The sequence below is a fragment of the Molothrus aeneus genome, chromosome 2 (genome assembly GCF_037042795.1).
Source record: "Molothrus aeneus isolate 106 chromosome 2, BPBGC_Maene_1.0, whole genome shotgun sequence".
Taxonomy (NCBI): Eukaryota; Metazoa; Chordata; class Aves; order Passeriformes; family Icteridae; genus Molothrus; species Molothrus aeneus.
Genome location: NC_089647.1, coordinates 14,675,150 through 14,693,664, shown reverse-complemented (window position 1 = coordinate 14,693,664; position 18,515 = coordinate 14,675,150). Strand labels below are relative to the sequence as shown.

The 18,515-nt window shown below is 40.9% G+C and overlaps 1 protein-coding gene across 4 annotated transcripts in view; it reads left to right on the top strand.

The window, feature by feature from the left end:
- APP (amyloid beta precursor protein) overlaps positions 1 to 18,515 on the top strand; it is a 199,095-nt gene that overhangs the window by 70,993 nt on the left and 109,587 nt on the right. For all 4 annotated transcript variants that reach the window (XM_066571952.1, XM_066571954.1, XM_066571951.1 and 1 more), the window contains exon 3: positions 1,605 to 1,734. In XM_066571952.1, coding sequence (XP_066428049.1) covers positions 1,605 to 1,734 — 130 coding nt within the window. The remainder of the gene's footprint in view (positions 1 to 1,604; positions 1,735 to 18,515) is intronic.

Sequence of the window (18,515 nt, the reverse complement as noted above, 5' to 3'; positions counted from 1 at the left end):
TAAGCTGAACAACATGCAGAATAAAAACTTTTTTCTTCTTGGACCCTGATCACGTGTGTGTATGTCACATCCGACCTAATGGTGATGGTATTCTGTGAAGGATTTGCACAAGGAAAGAAGTATCTGATTAATAAATTTTATTTTTGAATAGAAGGCAGGATTGATATTCAAGCTCTTTAGCATAAAGTGCATTGTTTAGTAGGCAGTGTTTCTTTCTGTAGTCATTTCTGTGGCATTGTTACTGTATCTGCCCTTGTTTTGTGCATTAAGCTGTTAATACAGTTCAAGTTTAAAATTGTAACAGCCCCTTCATGTCTCTTAATTAAAAGTAAGAAAGTATTTCCAGTTATGCTTTGATTGCTTTCTGGTTGTTCCCATGTGTATGGACCAGGCCACATTGATTTAAAGACCACTGATCTCAAATTTGACAAGGCTGTACTGTCATTTTTTAGCATCTTTTAAAGTTCAAGACTTTAGCTCAAGCTGCTTTCTTCATTTTCGCCATCGTTATATTTTAAACCTTCAATCAGGAGAGCGCCAGGAGGTGCTGTCTCTCAGATGCCATGACCTCAGTGGAGATCCATGATTGAGACAAATCTTTTTTACTTGAGGCGGGGCTGTCAAGATTCTTAGAGTACTTTTCCAAGCACCAGTTTTGGACTCAGAATTTACCCCATCTTAACCTAGTTTTCTTTTTTTGGAATTATGTTAGTTCTCTGCAGGATGTTTTTGGACCATCTCCAGTTTACTTCAGACTTGTTCCTATTTCTGTTTTTCTTTTCCATTGGAAGATATGAGTAGACAGTAGTTTTCAGAGCACTTAAATCCTCAGATCTCACACAGCTGGAAGTTGGTATGGACTGCTTGAGGAAAGGCAAAAGAAAATTAGTACCTTCTGAGTTTCATGTTAGGGCTGGTAGACTGCCAATTTGTAAAATGTAAAGTGAGGGCTATAGGCTTTGTTAGCATAGAAAAGGGGGGGGGTGGGATAAAAAGCCAAAGTTCTGGTTTGCCAATAAATTCATCAACAGATTTGCTGGTGTGATGGTTGTGGGTGTAGAAGTGTATTGTGGTGTTAAAGCAGAGAGAATTTTGATCTCAGCAATTTAGAAATTGTTAATGTAGACCCAAATATGAATAACTTTTTCAACAGATTTTTATTACTAGGCAGACTGCAGCAGGCAGGAATTATGATGTTTGTTAAAATGGTTTAGATGAACATAAAGGCATGCATACTATTAAGTTTAGTTGTACGGAGAATATGCCGTGTATATGGAGTTTTGCCTAGACATGGAGGAGAAGGTATTTAACCTATGATTAGCTGATCTTTAACTAAGTCACATATAACTGGGCAAGTTATAGTTTTAACAATCAGCAGTTACCACCATAATTTTTCTGAACTGGCAGCTGCATATTTTTACTGATGAACAGACACACTAGCTTTCCAGATAGATGCACACAGTCATACCATGACATAAATATTTTACGCAGCAGAAGAGGGAGAAGAGAGAGAAGATGAATATTGTGTTGTTACAAATGTGTTACAGTGACCCAGAGTACATACTTCTGATAACATTTGTCTTTTTCTCTCATTTTAATGCTAGGTGTACCCTGAATTGCAAATCACCAATGTTGTGGAAGCCAACCAGCCAGTTAAAATACAGAACTGGTGCAAGAGGGGATGGAAGCAGTGCAATGGTCACCCACATATCGTGGTTCCCTACAGATGTCTGGGTGAGTGACTCAGTTTTAGTCTGTTTTTTCCTGCTCTATTGTTTTCGGTCTCTTCATGAGAAAGATAGAGAATCTACATAAATGCCTTCTATACCTCAGTATTATTGTGTTTTCTGAAGGGAGTTTTGTCCAGTTGTTCAGTCCTTTGGAACTGCATTATCTAGAAAGAAAGTACTTCTGTTCTTCCCTAATTAAACCCTTATTTTTTCACGTTAATTTTTGAATATCTAGTACTTGGACTCTTACCATGAAAGACCATGGGAATCTGTATTTGTTGAAACAAAACAAAAGATACTTTATACATTCCCCCATTTTATCCTTCAATGTTATTTTTGTAGCAGTTGCTTGCTGTTCTTTCCTGTGTCCTTGGTGCTTTAAATCAATTAAAAGGGATGTTTGGGCCCTCGTTTTTTGCTAATCTTTAGTTTTGTCTGCATTAGAAAACAGAATTGTTGATTTGCCATTTTCATTAACATTCTAGGCACGACATTTTCTTTATATTGTTCCATATTTAAGTATGGTGTTTTACCATTGCCATTTGAACTGTGATAAATTCTGGAGTTCAGAGTTGGAACTTGCTGTTCTAGTAAGCCAGGACAGCTAAAAGGCATAGAAGCTGACTCAGACCAGTTATTCCATGAAACAAATAATGAAAGAAAATTTTTAAAAATATGCAATGTTTCTAGAAATTTTGTTCATTTGTGTAGAGTAGGTAAAACACAGGGCACAATCTGCCCTTAGCAAAGCTGGGACTGAAGAGGAACTAGCAGAAATGCTACCTTGTGTGGTCAAAAGTGCCAAAACAGCAGATGTCTAAAATCTGTGCTAAGTATCAGGGAAATTTTTTTGCTTGGCAAAGTTTCCAGATCTGATGTTTGTTTGTACAGATGTAAAATCAGTGTTTCTAAACCTGCAGTATATCATTGTTGATGCTACTGAGGCTCTGCAGGACTAGTTTATTCTGAGCAAAAGTGCTCCAGGAGAACCCAAATTCAAGACTTTTGGAGAGGAGAAGAACCTGCCTCTAGGAATTACAGATTATTCCGACTCTAGGAAGGAACCTGCTGGCTTCTTCTGTCTTTTTCCAGATATGAGTTGAGTTGGTTGGTTCCACCACAAGCTTTACTGCTAAAAGGGACATGCTCTTTTACCCATTTGTTGCTGTGTTTTCTTTAGTTTTTTATAGTCAGGAGAGAAATATCAGCTTGTAGTCTTAATGTATGTCTAAAGCCAGATGAGCAACTTGTCAGAGATGAGGCAGAGCTGCAGTCTCACACAGAACACATCACAATATGTTTCATCAGACTCCATGAGAGTGCGCTTGCACTAATTAGAGATACAGTCGAAGAACATCAGGCTAGTGGAACTATAAAAACTAAATTTTATTATTTATTTTATTGTCACCACAAGCAAAGCTCTAAATTAAGGAAAGGGAACTCTTAGGCTCAGGACTCTCTATCCTTATGTAGATTTGGTCACAGCCCTGGAGGTCTTACAGCCTAATTTAAGCAAAATGACAATGTCATTATAAGAGCAAATGAATATAAATTGGCTATGAATACATGTAGTCTGTAATTATAAGGAAGTATCTGCAAGCATAAGGAGCTCTAACAATCATCTGGTTAAGGAGTAAGAAGTCTAATCACATGGAAGGAAGTTCATAAATTTGTGCACAGGACAATATGCAGTTCCTTGCAGGAGTGAGGAACTGGACTTGGACTTCTAAGGTGCCTTCCCTGAGTTGCAGTTTTGAAAGAAAAATCATTGCAAGGTGTATGGTTGCTATCTTAGGTAGCAAGGTTTAGTTGCAAAAATTTTAAAGATGTTTAAGCTCTTCATTATTATTAGCCCTTAGCCCTCTATTTTTATTTTAAAATCCCCACATACGCTATTTTTTTTCTGATTTCCTTGTAATTGAGGCTTATCTAGTTGTGTCTGACACATTGTGTTTGTTACCATTTTCACATGCTGACATTCATTTTTTGACCCTGACTAGAATAAATCTTAGATACTGATGTTCCCAAGGGTCTACTGCGGGATAGATGGATACATAATTACTTCCTCTGGAGAAAAGTATTATGGCAGTAGCCATAATCTAAAATTTCTCCATCAACCAGCCCTCTATTTGTTGTGTACTATGTCTTGGAATACTTTGTCTTAAATCATGTTTTTGTACAGAACTAAGGAGTCCAGAGAGCTTTTATTTTTTTTTTCTCTCCTCCTAGTACTTCTTCAGTATTAAAAGATTATTTTCTGAAAAGTTGCATCTTGCTTGTCAGCTCTGTGTGTGCCTCAGCTATTCTTAGTGTGGTAGCTGTTAGTGGACATTGTCAGAAGTTGGGCATTGCCTGTGCCCATTCCTCTGTAATTTTAGTGCAAATGGACCTTTGCCCTAGACCACTGTTAAATCCATCTGGTAAGAATTAAGATACCAACAGAAAGTTTGTCAGTGGGCAGCTGATTGCAGGGTTGAGTCCTAATTTTGCATTGCTCTGAGGATACTTACTAGCCCAGTAATTTCTTCCATCTTGACAGTATTTTTCACAGTTGAGAAACAGCAAGTGACAGAAATCTGGCTGCTTTCAGCCCAGATCATCTTTGATGTACAGTCTGCTTGCATCATAATCTTCAACCAAAGCTTTCAAATGTGTAGAGCCCATTTCACTACAGCCCTTGCTTGCTCCAGGAGTTTTTTCTCTTTGAGACTTGTGCAGGGCAGTAGTTACAGCAGTTCTTTGTATTAGCTGTGTATTGCAGTAACATCCATCAGATTTACTAGGTTACACAGCTTCATATTTTCTTAAGAGAATGCAACTAAAGCATAAAAACAGTGGTTTAAACAAGACAAAATGAAAGCCCCTTATTTGAGTCAGCCACGTGTCTTTGCATTGACCACAGAAATATTCCCTAAAAATGTTCTAATTGGATCTAATCTTCAAGAGTTAAATTACCTTGTTTGAGTGAGGACTGTGGTGCTTGACATAGAGCCACAAATGTGTGTGGGTACACAGCAAAGATGAGGAGCTGTGGAATGTGCTGGTGGAAGAGTGAAGATCTGCAGAACTCCCTTCTCCTGGTGTGAGGTGTGTGTGCCACCCGAGTGCCTGCACCACTTGCTGTGTGGCACACCTTGCAGGGTTGCTGCAGACAGTGTCAAGAAACCAATGATTTCTTCTTTGCTTTACAGAAACTGTTTTTGGGAGAACACCATGGCCACCAACCTGGCCATGTAAGAGTTGGTGGGAGCCCTGCTGGTGGTCACAGCAGGAGGACAGGATTTCTGTTGGGGCAGTATGGGCAATAAGCATTTCTGGTTTGCACTGTCTCCTCTCTTCACTGGTTGCTGAGGAAAAGCAGCTGGTTAATTTGTGCAGTGTGGCCCATGAAATGAAGTAGTTCGCTCCATGTTCCTTGCTGGTTGTGGGAGCAGGCATCCTTGTCCCAGAGATGTGATTCTTTTAATATCTTAGGTAGATGTGTGGCTATGAGTTTCTGAATAGATGACATTTCATTTTGTGTTGGTGGAATGCATCCTGAACCCTGGATAGAGATGAGAAGCTCAGTTATGTGGGTGTTTGTGGATCATTATGTGGGCATGGCATACAGGATATAGCAAGGTGTGGCAAGAGGGGAATTACAGATTAACTGTGCTGTGTGAAGTGCATGATCAGGAGTGGCTCTGCCTCATTATCCCATTTATGTATGCTGCTAAACACTGCATTCACAGTGTTGGAAAGATTCAGATGTGTTGGAATCTCATTATGTATACAGCCTCTGTCAATCAGAATGTTTGTTCATAAACGAGTAGATGAGGTGTCCTGGTTTGGGGCAAATTTGGGAGAGAACCTCCAAAGGGGTTCTTCTAGAAAGCAGATTCAAGTGGCCCTTCCCCCAACTAGTTTGGGAAAATATTTCCTTGGAGAAAAGTGGAAAAAAACTGTTAATTTAACAGGCAAAGAAAGCATTTACCAATACAAAAAAATGAACAATATTAAACTATAAAACCTCTTGCCCTCCAAAAGAGATGACAGACTCAGAAAGTCCCTTTTGTGGGCTGTAGTTGAGCTCACTCAGTCTCTTATCAATCCCTTTGGTGCTGGAAATGCTGCAGCCCAGGCCTGGCCCAGTGGGCCACAGGTGTGAGCTGCTGGTGCTCTGCTGGTGTTCAGTCCAGAGCAGGTTTGAACAGGTCCAAATAAAAATAAAAACCTTAGTCCAGGGAGCTTCTCTGCCTCAGTTAGCTAAAAACTAATTAAGAGTAAAGGAGAGCTCTGTCCTGCTGTCTGTCCATCCACAGACAACACAGTCGAGGAGCAGGATGTGGAGGCGTGAGTGCAATTTCTGAAAACAAGCTGTGCACTCTTCTTCCGCCTCCCCTCTTTACTCTCAGAACCAATCTTAAAGGTGCAAAACTTATTTCTGGGCTAAACAGGTGAATGGGGATACCAGCATCATAAAGTCACTCCAGTACATTAGGTTATATGAAAAGTACATTTTGCTGCTTCGTTATATAGTGAAAAACTGGCTTCTGCACCTGGTTTTTTTTTTTAAAAAAAAAGTCTTTGAAAATATTTTAAGCTTTTCATGCTTTATTACTGTAGCAGTTTGTGAAGTTATCATCTTGTTCAAGTATCTTGGTTTGAAAGATAGGTGTCTGCCAAGGAAGGTGGGAACCTCCCTTGGAATATGAACCCCTTCCCTCCAAAGTATTATAAATTTGAATTTACATGGCTTTCAGGCAAAGATATTGGAAAATAAATAGCAGTTCTTTACTTATGTGTAGATCCATATGTATAACAAGCCAAACAAACAAGCAGCAGCAAACAAAACCCATAAAATCAGTACCAGCTGTCTCTCGGCTGTCGAGCGCTCTCCCCTCGGGTGCAGTTCCGGTCACGGCCAGCAGGGGCGCAGGTGGCTCCCGGCCGGGCAGGGCGGGTGCGATGATTCCCCCGCGCCTGCAGGGGGCGCTGTGGCGTGAGCGCGGCCATTCCTCCATGCGGTAATGGAGGGCGGGCTGGTGGGAGAGAGAGGAAAGGGGATTCCTGTACAAACTCACGTCAGGAAGCCAATTCCTGTGCCCTTCCAGATGGCAAAATGGGCTGTAGCAGGAACCTCGGAGCTGGAATGGCTGAGGTGGGCACACATGGGTGACAAACAAAATGTAGCAGAAACTCACAGCCCTTTCAGGAGCCCTGGGGTGTCCTGTTGGGCACCTGATGTTGATTTAAAGTGTTGCAAAAAAGCCTGAGGCAGCGCAGAAAACAGTGGGGCTGGGCAGCTGCAGCTGGGTTTTTGCAAGCAGCTGCCGCAAGCAGCTGCCACAAGCAGCTGGGAGACGCCTTCTGGGAAAGGGTTTGGGGTCCTGGTTTTTCCCCTGAGGTACCTGAGCAGATGATGAGGGGCCTTTCCAGTGTGAAAAGGGGTGTTAATAAGGTCCCAGTTCAGCAGTCACTCTTGGGAATAAAGGCTCACCCAGGGTAAGGAAGAAGCACTAAAGAGTTGGACTCATCGGTGGCAGCGAATTCTCCCCATGGTAGCAACAACTTGACTGTTTCTTTCTGATCCAAGAGAGCAAGGAGCTTGAGGCCAGTACCTGACCCCCCCAGCCAAAATCTTACATTATCTTTATGTGAGAAACAACTGCTCACTTTGAAAATTTAAAAAGGTTTAATTAAACCTTAACAAAAGTACACCAAAGGAGTACGTAAGGAAAAAGCTGCAGTGCTGGGAACTGCCCCTCGTGGATACCACATGGCCAGTTCATCTTCAGGATGGATGCTCAGTCTTTCATACCCCTGGGGGTTGCATCAGCCAGCCCAGCTCTCCCAGAGTCTGTCACTCAGCTCTTCTTTGCCATTTATCAGTGGAGATTGCTTTCTTGTGACTTGATTGGGGGTCAGGTGTTGCCGTGCTGCACCCCCTGAGCAACCCCCTGAGCTTTTCCATTCCCCACTGCCCCATGCCAGGGACACATGTGCAGCCTTCTTTGTACCTGTCCTAGACAGCCCAGGCAGTCTGATGGCAGCAATACAGGGGGGAAAGGGAACTGTGGGGAGAACAGGGGACATCTAAACTACAATAACATAACTATACATCACTAAAGCTTTTCTTAATATTCACACAATAGTTATCTTTTAACTGCAAGAGCCAATCATCTCATTATCCATCTATAACATCTACCCTTCCAAAGATAAAACCTCCTCCAGCTAAGAGAAAGGCCAGCTGCACTCTTCCCCCCTCCTCCCCTTCCCAACCACATCTTTTGCCTCTTTAGTACTGGTCTTTATAGTCTCTTAGGCAACAAATGGGACAAAATTGCTAAATTGCTTGAGAGAAAGGAAAAAAAAAAAGGAAAAAAAATGCCTAGCCTTCAACCTGATGTCAGAAGAAAAGGTACACTCAAGTTTTGATATGCGTGCCTAGCCAATTATATCAAAGAAAACACCAAGGTGATGCCTGGAATGAATAATTTAAATAGAGATATATGTAATTGGCAGTTCTTCTAGTGGTAGTTTTTTTAAAATTACTTGCTGTTTTAATGGTGGAATTTTTTCACACAAGAATGTGAAGTGCCTGTATATATTTGTATAAATGGCAAAACTTGCTGGTTTTACTGCCTCTGAACTCACATTGCACCTGTTTGCATTGCATTGGCAATACAAATTCTCCTCTGAGTAGTTGGAAACACTTTGCACTGGCTTTTCCATGCAGTGCCAAATTAACAGAAAGACGTTAAATAATTGTCCCAGAATTTTTCTGTCCCTGTTAGTTTAGCTTTTCACCTCCAGCTTGCCTCAGTCTTCAGTCAGCCATGTGAGTGATGCAGACAAGCCTCACACCACACTGTTCCTAAAATAAAAAAAATTCCCTTAGTTCCAGCCTACACAACTACAACATGTCTAGTTTTTCTGGCAGCACTAGCTGACAGGAAGCAGAGGAGTCACTGATCATTCAGATAATCTGTTATAGATGAGTAATGTAATGGTTGGCTCTCACAATTAGAGAGGTAGATATTATGTGTATGTTAAGATGTATAGTGATGTTATTGTAATATGTCCCCCACAGTCCCCTTTCCCCTCCCCCTTGTAACAGCCTCAGTAGTCAGGGCATTTAGAGAACATCTCCACCAATAGACAGCAGAGCAGGAGTTGACTGATAAAACTTAGGGAAATTTAAAAGGCAGAGCATCCATTTTGTAGGGGAGCAGGAGGCTGATAGTCATGGGGGGCAGGGCTCACAGAGCTACAGTTTTTTCTTATTCAGTCTTTTGTAATATTTTTTGTTAAGGTTTAATAAACCTTTAAAATTTTTAAAAGTGAGCAGTTTCTCACATAACCAATAAATTTGTTATTGTTTTATTATAATTCTAAGAAGATCTATTGCCTCATGGTTTATAACTGTGTCATTTCAAGTATTTTCTTCTCAAAGCAGGCCTGTATAAACCATTTAAAGTGGCCTTTGGCATGTTTCAGGGGACAAAATCCTATCAGCTTGACAATGAGGTAGGGAGCTGGCAGAGAAATCCTGAATAAGATCACCCTCCAGCAGCACGAAAACTTCCTCAGGCAGTCACAACTCTGTTTCTGGATAATTCCACCTCTTCACTTGAGCCAAAAATTGGTTCAGCTGTTGCGTTAGCCAGATTGTAGCTGAAGGCATAGAAACACTGAAGTGCAGAGAAAAAACAAAATCAACATTCTGCTGAATATCAGAATGTACTTTTATATATGACTAGTGTAAAATATCTAAGTTTTGTCTAGTAAGACCAGAAGAAGAAAGAATTTTGAACTTGTGTATTTCTGTGCATTCTTGGGCTGTACATATGTTTTATTTGTTTGGTGGTTGCAGTAAGGTTTTAATAAGAACAGGCTGCAACACAAAAATGTCTTGAAATCTCGAACATCACAGCTCTGCAGATCTACTCCTAAAGTAGGAGAATAATTTCTTATAGGTAAGGATTGAAAACAATATGCTTATTTGTCTCTCTAGAATGGACTAAGGGAACCAAAACAAGTAGTGTATACACTTCAGCAACAGGAAGTGATCACAAGGAGCTTAAGAAGGAAAATCAGTTTTCCTTCTTGAATGATGACTAAAGCTAGTTGGACTGAGTTTTCTGTCACTTGTAACTCTGCCCAGGATGAGGTATCAGGGATTAAAGCAGGTGTTCCTGCTTTTTCTGCAGTGCTTCATATAAAAAGAGTCACCCTGAAAAAGTTAGTGCTAAAAGACTATTAGTAAGGTTTAAAAGAGTTCAAAAAATGGGAAAAAGGGGAAGTTAAGGTGCCTCTCTGATCATAGTTTGACCCTTTCTGTGCAGAGGGTTCCAGGGAGACTGTGATTGTGGGGCTGGTCTGTCTGCCTGCCCTGTTCCACTGTGAGTGCTTGAATGAGCTATTCTGTGTTTCTTTCCTGGTCCAGCCTCTCCCACGCCCAAGTTACTGTTCACCACTCAGATCCTGTCCAAAGAACTAATTTTCCTCTCTGAAGTTTCTCTAATATTACCCAAATGCTTCAGAGATCATAGGTTTCATTTCATAAATGTCATAAGGGAGAGGGGTGTCATCCTTAATTTCTATTTGGAAGCTGGAGAGAAGCTTAAAAACCATAAGTATCTGTTGATAGCTGGGCTCCAAATTGTAAAATGCTTGAAACAGTCTCAATGTGTATGTGAGTGTATGTACCCAAGGAGTCTTTATGAAACATGTACCTTTGGTTTTGATAGATGGGTGCATTCACACACACAGAGCCTGTGAGTCATGCATGTACCTGCTGTGTAAGTTCCGTGCTTGTTCATTGTAAACATCCAGGTTTTGAAACAGAGCAGGAAGTTTTTATCCAAATATCTTTGTAGTGCCACACAGGTGACTGATCCTTTTTTTGGTTTTTTTGTGCTTTCCTTCAACCTAAAGAACTTAATTTTGTAGTGGGAGCATCCTGCTAATTAGTGTGTTGTTTGTTTTAGCATCTTAGGAAGGAAGGATGGGGAGAGGAACAGAAAGGAAGCATCCCTCTTACCATTTGGTCATGAAATTGGTCTACATGTGTAGCATCTTTAAAAAAAATCTCACCTAACTGAAAGTAGCTGTAAATTCTCATGCTAAATACATTCTGGTTTTGGAGTAGAACGGAATGCTGCCAGTAGATTTGATGCAGTTAACTGCAGAGGGACAGTCAGTGATGGGACTCACTGGGTATTTCTAAAAGGTGCTAGGGAATATTCTGGAAATACAGTTCAGTAAGCCTGTCTGGGAGGAAGGGATGCTTTTTTGATGTGCTGAACATCCAGGAATATTGGACTTGTCAGTGAGTATGATAACTGAGCAAGAGTGTTGTTTTTTTTTAAAGAGTATCTAAACAAATGGATAGTGTGCCTCCTTTGATTTTTCAGAAGATATTTAACAAGGTCCACTACCAAAAGCTATTAAAGAATTTAATCTACCATGGTATGAAAGAGAAAGCTCTTCATAGCTAAATAAAGATAAGAAAAGGCAGGAATTAAAGGTCCACTCTCAAACTAGAGAAAGGTCATCAACAGAATCTCAAGGGATCAGTTCCTGTGCCAGTGATGTTCAAAGTATGTGTGATTTGTAAAAAAGGGTAAGTTGTGCAGTGACCCATCTGATGAGGATACTAAGTTATTCAAGGTGGAGTTAATAAAGGCAAATTACGAGGAATTCCAGAAGTGTCTTTGATACAGAGTGACTGGATGTAAAATGGAAGCAAAAATTAATGTAGCAAAGGCAGTGTTCTTTGGAGAATCCCAAAATGCAATAATCTTATGTTAGTATATATGGTGAGACTGTGATTAGCTTCAAACTTCCCAGGATTGAGACCTTGGGGATTAATAGTTCTGTGAAAAGTATGTTCATTAGTGCCAAAACCAAACAGTTATAGGGATTATTAGGAAAGGAGTCAGGAACAAGGCATAGAACATAACTGCACCACTGTGTCAGCTGTGGACTTTCTTGTACTTGTGAACGTTCTGTGCAGTTCTGGTTGTTTTCAGAAGTGCAGAGTGGAAGCTGAAGAGTTGAGTGATGAGGAGTGCTTGAAGTACAACATGGCTCCCATAAAAGAAATGACACAGTAGATTAGATCTTTCCTGTATAGAAAAGAAGATAACTGGAAGATCTGATAGCGCTTTGCAAAGTCATGAGTAGCTTGGAGAGGATGGATGAGGAATGGTCATTCGCCCTGTACTTCATGAGAAGACGTCAGATTATCAAGTAAAACTTGCAGGCTTCAAGTTTCAAGCAAAACAAGTAATTGAAAGGTTATAAATTTTGTTGCACAATGTGTATGTAAGCTCCTCATCCATCTGCCACCACGGTGTCTTTTGGATGCTGAGAGCCTATAAAGTTTCAAAACCCAACAGTTCATTACAAGATGACTCATAAGGTGTTAGGGACCCTGGTCTTGAGTCTGTAGAAGTTGTGGTGAAACAGGGTCTTGGGGAAGTACTGCTGCATGCTCTTCTGCATACACCCTATGCCCTTCTGTGATGCAGTGCTGACCTGCTTTTGACCACTTGAGCTAAAATGTTTTGTGGACTAAGATAGACATTGTCACGCTTATGTGGCTTCCTCTGCCATATCAAAGTGCTTGCCATCAGACTAGTTACTCCTTTCCCTTCTAACCTGCTGCTCTCCTGCCTTTCTTTATCTCTGAGGGTGCTGCCCCCGTCTGGCTCTTCCTACAGAGCCACTTGCTCCAGATTTTCCAGCCTTGGTCTATTCTTCAGCTTACCAGATGCCAGTGTCTTGACCATCACTATTCCACTCAAGTCTCCTAGGCAACGATGTTTCTTCACCTCTCCTTTCCTTCTGAGTAATCCTCTTCTTACCTTGACATCTGCCTTTTCCTCTCAGCACATTCTCTTCTTCCTGTCAGCATCTGCTATCCAAGCCAGTTTTGTTTGCGTCCATTTCCCAGCTCTTCATCAGCTCTGCCATGCATCTATTGTCATCTTATTTCACACCTCACTTGATGCTACCTGAGCAAGCAGATAAGGGCTCTATGATCCTTCCTGGAAGTGATGAGATCAATCTGTTCCAGCATGGTTTCTTCTATGGTGAGTGGAGCTCTGCTCATAAGAGCAGCTCTTGTACTGGGACCTTATTAACACCAGTCGCAGGCTGGGGGCTGTGTACAAATCACAGACAGGATGGGGCTGCTGTGGAATGTGCCTTGAGCTGTTTTATTTTCCAGCATCAGTCTCATTACATGGTTATGATGGTGGGAAGATGCCAGCAGCTCACATCCCAGGCAGCAGACCAGCGCTTGCTAGATAAGCGTTAATACACAAACCATTATTCTATTTGTCCTTACTTTTCTACGTTTAAAATAATTTTTCTACTGACCTATCTCATGACTACTACTTAGCTCTAATCACAGTTCTACTGTCTCTGACCTTTTGCAGCTTTCTCAAACCCCTGTAATTTTATGAATTCCCACCACACCATACCTCACCAAACAGGGGACCCTTCACCATCTGCTGGGGTGCCTCAGAGGAAACCCCAGGACCCCAAGCTCCTTCTCCCCCCTACCTCCCTTCCTCAAGGGAGCCTCTCTTTGCTGTGTTTGGGAGCGGGGCTGCCCCTGCCCAGCCCCTCGCTGGTCCTTCAGCCCTGCTGGGGTTTTTCTGTTGCCCTGTAGACCCTGCACACACTGCCTGCTGGGAGATGCCCCTGTGGTTCCAGCTACAGCTCCGGACTTTCTGATACACCTCAGATTTTGCTCATTCATGCCGTTCCAGCTTGCTAGATCCAAGGGTTGTGCTGGAGCACTGCCATCGATTGGCTGCCCCTGATTTATTAAAAATATGGATATTGATCTAGTACCAATAACCAACTGTGACAGACAAAGACTCTCTAACAGTTTATAGTTAGAAAGAGTGTGTTTATTGCGACGTGGAGCAGCACGCGGGATCCTCCCAAATACACAGCACAATTTACAGGTGATTACAGAGTCCTTTTATCTATACAAGTATTGAATACCAAAATACAAATGCATATTCATAACTTTGGTACATCCCATTCCCCACTCTGTATGGTAATTAGTTCAAAAGCTATTAAGCATGTGTAGTTTGTTCCTTGAAATGGGTCGGTTGTCCCCTTCATTGGGAGGGGTCCCAAAATGAGGAAGTAAATGAAGTCATTTTCCTCATTCTGACCTTTCTACTTTTTCAATGCAAATATGACAAATCAACCCTTGGTAGAATTCCCATTCCCATCTTCAATTAGTTTCAGAACAGAGGAGGCCTACAATTGTCTTATGTTCCTAAAAACTATTTATCAATTTCTATATTCTTCATTATAAACCCAGCTAACCAAGCATTGTGTTGACAAGCAATCGATTATTAGTTAACTACTAACTCTTAACTTCATCAAGGCCTACCCATTTATTCTGATTAACTCTAATAAAGCTTATCTCTTAACTAGAACCTCAGCTCCTCTAAAATCCCTAAATTCCTTAAAGTTTACATCTCACCCCGGGGCTCTGCAAAGCGAGTCTTTTTCCCATCCCGCCTTGTCCCGGCCAAGCCGCCATGAACTGCGCGCTCTCCAGGCTCGCACCGCAGCGCCCCCTGCAGCCGCAGGGAATCACTGCACCTGCCGTGCCCACCCACCAGGAGCCTGCCAGCGCCCCTGCCGGCTGGCACCGGAACTGCACCCCAGGGGAAGAGCTTAAGGAGCTGGAGAGACTGTTTATTGATTATAAATATGTTCTTACGTTCTCATCTTTAGTGGATAGCCTGGGCTTTGGGGAAGGTTTGTGTCAGAGAGCTCACCTGTAACCTTGACCTTCAGTCAAGTGTAGGAAAGAGCTTGGTTAATTTTCAGTCAAGGATTTCTCGTTTAGGCCACATCGCCCTTCAGGCAAAGATAAAGGTGGTACTTGGGATGTGACAGTGCAGTGCCTCAGTGTTTATCTGCCCTCAAAGGATAAGTTGTCCATACTGGCAAGGGAAAGAATGGCGGCATTACAGGGCTGTGTTCTAAGTACTCGAAGTTGCTTAGTTCTAGGACGTTCATTCATCAGACTTCATTACTGACATAGTCAGGATGAAGAAGAGGAATGGCCTCACTTTGGCCCGTTGCAGACTCAGCAGTGTAACCATGAAATGACAAGCTGGGATTCCAGGGCTGCAGGGCTGTGATGAGACAGTATCAGCCACCTTCCTGCTGGATAGATTGTGGTGCCTGGGGAAAGAATTCTTCATGCTTGTGTAAACATCCAAAATCTTTGCAAGTTGAACTGGCAGTTGAAGGTCAAACATCTTTCAACACTTCCAGTCTCCCTTGCTCACAAGCACGGGCATCTTTGTTGTGCAATCAGAAATTCCCTTTAGGTTCCTCTGTCTTTTACATGAAAGCTTACACTTGTGATTGATACTAAGAATGGCTGTGTAGCAAGAAGGCATTTTGTGTTGAACTGTGGGCACTTACTTTCTTCCAAAAACCTTCTGTAATGGAAAACATAAGTTGAGAATGGTTATGCACAATCTTTATTTTTAATATTCTTGTCACGGGATGAGTAACAACAGTAACTCATGAACTTTCTCAGGGAGGTGTATGTGGCATTCACATTCTCTGATAAAATCCCCTTGCCCTGGATTTTTCTCCTGGGAAGCTGAGAAGCCTAGACAAAAGGAAAACATTTCTTATTGCATTTGCTTCTCCTGTGTTTTGCTCATTTGGAATGTGTTTGGAGATTGTTTACCCACAGGTGATTGCCTGATTGGATTCGGGTGTGAGTTGTTTTGACTCTTTGGCCAGTAGGGGCCAAGCTGTGTCAAGACTCTGGAAAGAGCCACGAGTTTTCATTATTATCTTTTTGCATTTAGTAAGTATCCTTTCTGTATTCTTTAGTATAGTATAGTATTCTTTAATATAATATAGTATTATAAAATAATAAATTAGCCTTCTGAGAACATGGAGTCAGATTCATCATTCCTGCCTTCATCGGGACATTCCCAGCAAATACAATAGGTGTATTTGGTGGTTTGGTTTTTTTAAACAGAATTCTAACCATTCCAAATTCCATCAATTCATACATTCAATAACATTTTTTTGGCTGTGATTTCTTCAGGGTTGAGGTTTTTTTGTTTGGTTTTTTATTTTGGTTTTTTTTAGTTTACTTCTCTTGAAGGTCTTTCAAGTTGGCCATGTGGTTTGCCAACAGCACTGAAAATTGAGAGCTGAGTAGACTACAGCTACTGATAGTAAAGCCCTGGGAAATGTTAAAAATAGGATTTGAAAATATTAGGCTTTGTGTTTTCTCAGATCACTGCACCTGCGTAAGCAGGATGATAAAAGATATAATTGTTAGATGTGATGATTGTTTAGTAATTAAATATAATTATTATATAACCATAAGAAGAATCATGAGAAACTATGTTGGAAATTTAAAGGGGGGCAATGTTTAGCTGAAATCTGTGTATACAATAGAACAATATAAGTTTAATAATTAACATGAAAGTTATATAATGATAGAGTATAAAACACATTCACCTTGAATATATGGTTGGAAATTTTGGGTGGAAAACTACCCTGATTCCCAGAGCTCTTAAATAAAAAGCACTACATAGAATTGCATATGTGACTGTGTTTTTGAATGCTAACACTACCATCCCTCTGTCCAGGTCTTCTGCCAAAACAAATGGAACAGCAGTGTGTATTTTTTAAGGAACCATTTGGACTGTGTGTAAAATTTTTGTGCTCAGAAACCCGTGTGAAGGTCAGGCAGGGGATAAGTGGTTGGGATGGAAGTGGATGTTCTAAGGAGCCACCAGCTAGGCCCCAGGAAGGTAGGGAACTGCTGATGGGTAGCTGTTCTGTCCCCTCCAGAGCAAGCTCGTTTCCCTCCTACCACCATCATCTGCCTGCCAGTCTTTGCCTGTTAGCACAGGCTGTGTCTCAAGGTTCCGTAGGTTACTCATCCCTACTGTCACAGGAAGCTGGAGAAAGAACAGTGGTTGGTACCCAGGCGTGGGAATGCATTCATTTACTAAAGCAAGCATTTGATGGGAATGTTTGGGTGGTTTTGTTTAATCCTATGCTTGCATTTATTTATTTATTCTCCATGAGAAGACTTGCATTGGTTTATTTGAAAGGGACTGTACTCTGCTCTTCTCTACTTCTGCCTTCATTGGGCTAAAGGGGAGGAAAAATGCCAGTGTAGGGGAGTCACAAAATGATGGAAAGGAAAAATCTGGTTCTGCAGAGCAGTTGTCCATAGCCAGCTTGGCTTTTAACTTCCTAGATTTGATCTGTTTATACATAGATCATATCAGCCCTGGAATCCCAGCTTGTCATTTCATAGGAATACTGCTGGTGCTGGGAATGGACAATGTGAGGTGTCATACCTTTAATGATACCCAGAGCCTCCTTGTTAACAAAATAAACCCAACAGCTTTAATACTCTGTTAGCTTTTGAAGGATTTCTGTTTCACTGTTGGCAGTGTAGTCTTTCCTGATAAGCGACTGCATCTATATTAATGCATGTATAAGCAGTTCTGCATTGTTTTGATTTAAGCTTTATTCTGACTTTTTGAAGTTTCTTACTGACCTTCAAGTTGAGAAGTAATATTAGGGTGTTTCAGTATGTTCAGAATCACATGGAAACTTTCTTAATTATAACTTAGGGAGCTTAAAGGGGAATTTGTTCCAGTTAAATATGTGAAACTTAAGCTAATACAAAGTCCTTCAGTTTTAGTAGAACATATGAATGTGCTTCAAAAAAGAAAAACAACTTTAGTAGTAATCTTTTTTCTTATCCTCCTGACTTTCTATTGTTTTTTTCTAGTGAGTTTGAATGTACCTAAAAACCACAGAATTGATAGGTAAGGGTTGTATTTTAAGAGTTTTTAGTTTTGTAGCCAAGCTGATGTACTTAACCCAGCCATTAAAAATTTTCATTATTGTTCAGTTTAAAATACTGAAGAACAGCAAAAAAACGTATTAGGAATAATAAATGAAGGTCATGATTATTGTAAATAATTTACTTTATGCATTATGGTATTTGATCTTTAACTCCCAGTGGCTTTGTTAGTGAGTTCTTGATGTATAAAATATTTAAATTACCCCGTTTTTCTATTAGGTCATTGCAACTAGGTCAACAGAAAATTGAATCTTAACTACTTGATATCAAAGTTAATTTTGGTAAAATAATATTGGCTGTGTAGTAATATTAGCTTTTACTTCTTTTTCTAGAAGGTACTCAGGTGAATACATAAACAGTGTCTTCTTAGGAAGTTTGAGCCTCCATGCTTTGAAGGAGGCTGGTTTTCATACAGTTTTAGCTGCTCCTAATTGAGTTGGTTTTACATGTGATATGTTTTTATTCCTTTTTATTATAGTTTAACCTAGGGCATGATTTCTGAATATGTTATTTTGTCAAGTCATTATCTTTGGCATGTGAATGCTCTTAATCCATTGGAAGCTTACTAACTTATTTATGATGAGCTCCTGTAACCAGAGTTGTCTGGATCCACCCAACAGAGATTTTATGTGTTTCTGTGTTGCCCTATAATCATAAATATCCTGAATTGGAAAGGGCCCATCAGGATCACTGAGTCCAATTCCTGACCCTGCACAAAACAGCCCCAACAATCCCACCATGTGCCCAACAAAACACTTGAGCTCTGTCACCTTGGTGCTGTGGCAACTGCCCTGGGGAGCCCATTTGAGTGCCCAGCCCTCTGGGTGAAAAACCATTTCTGTCTAACCTAAACCTCCCCTGACACAGCTTCCTATGGCTAAAAAGGAAGCTTT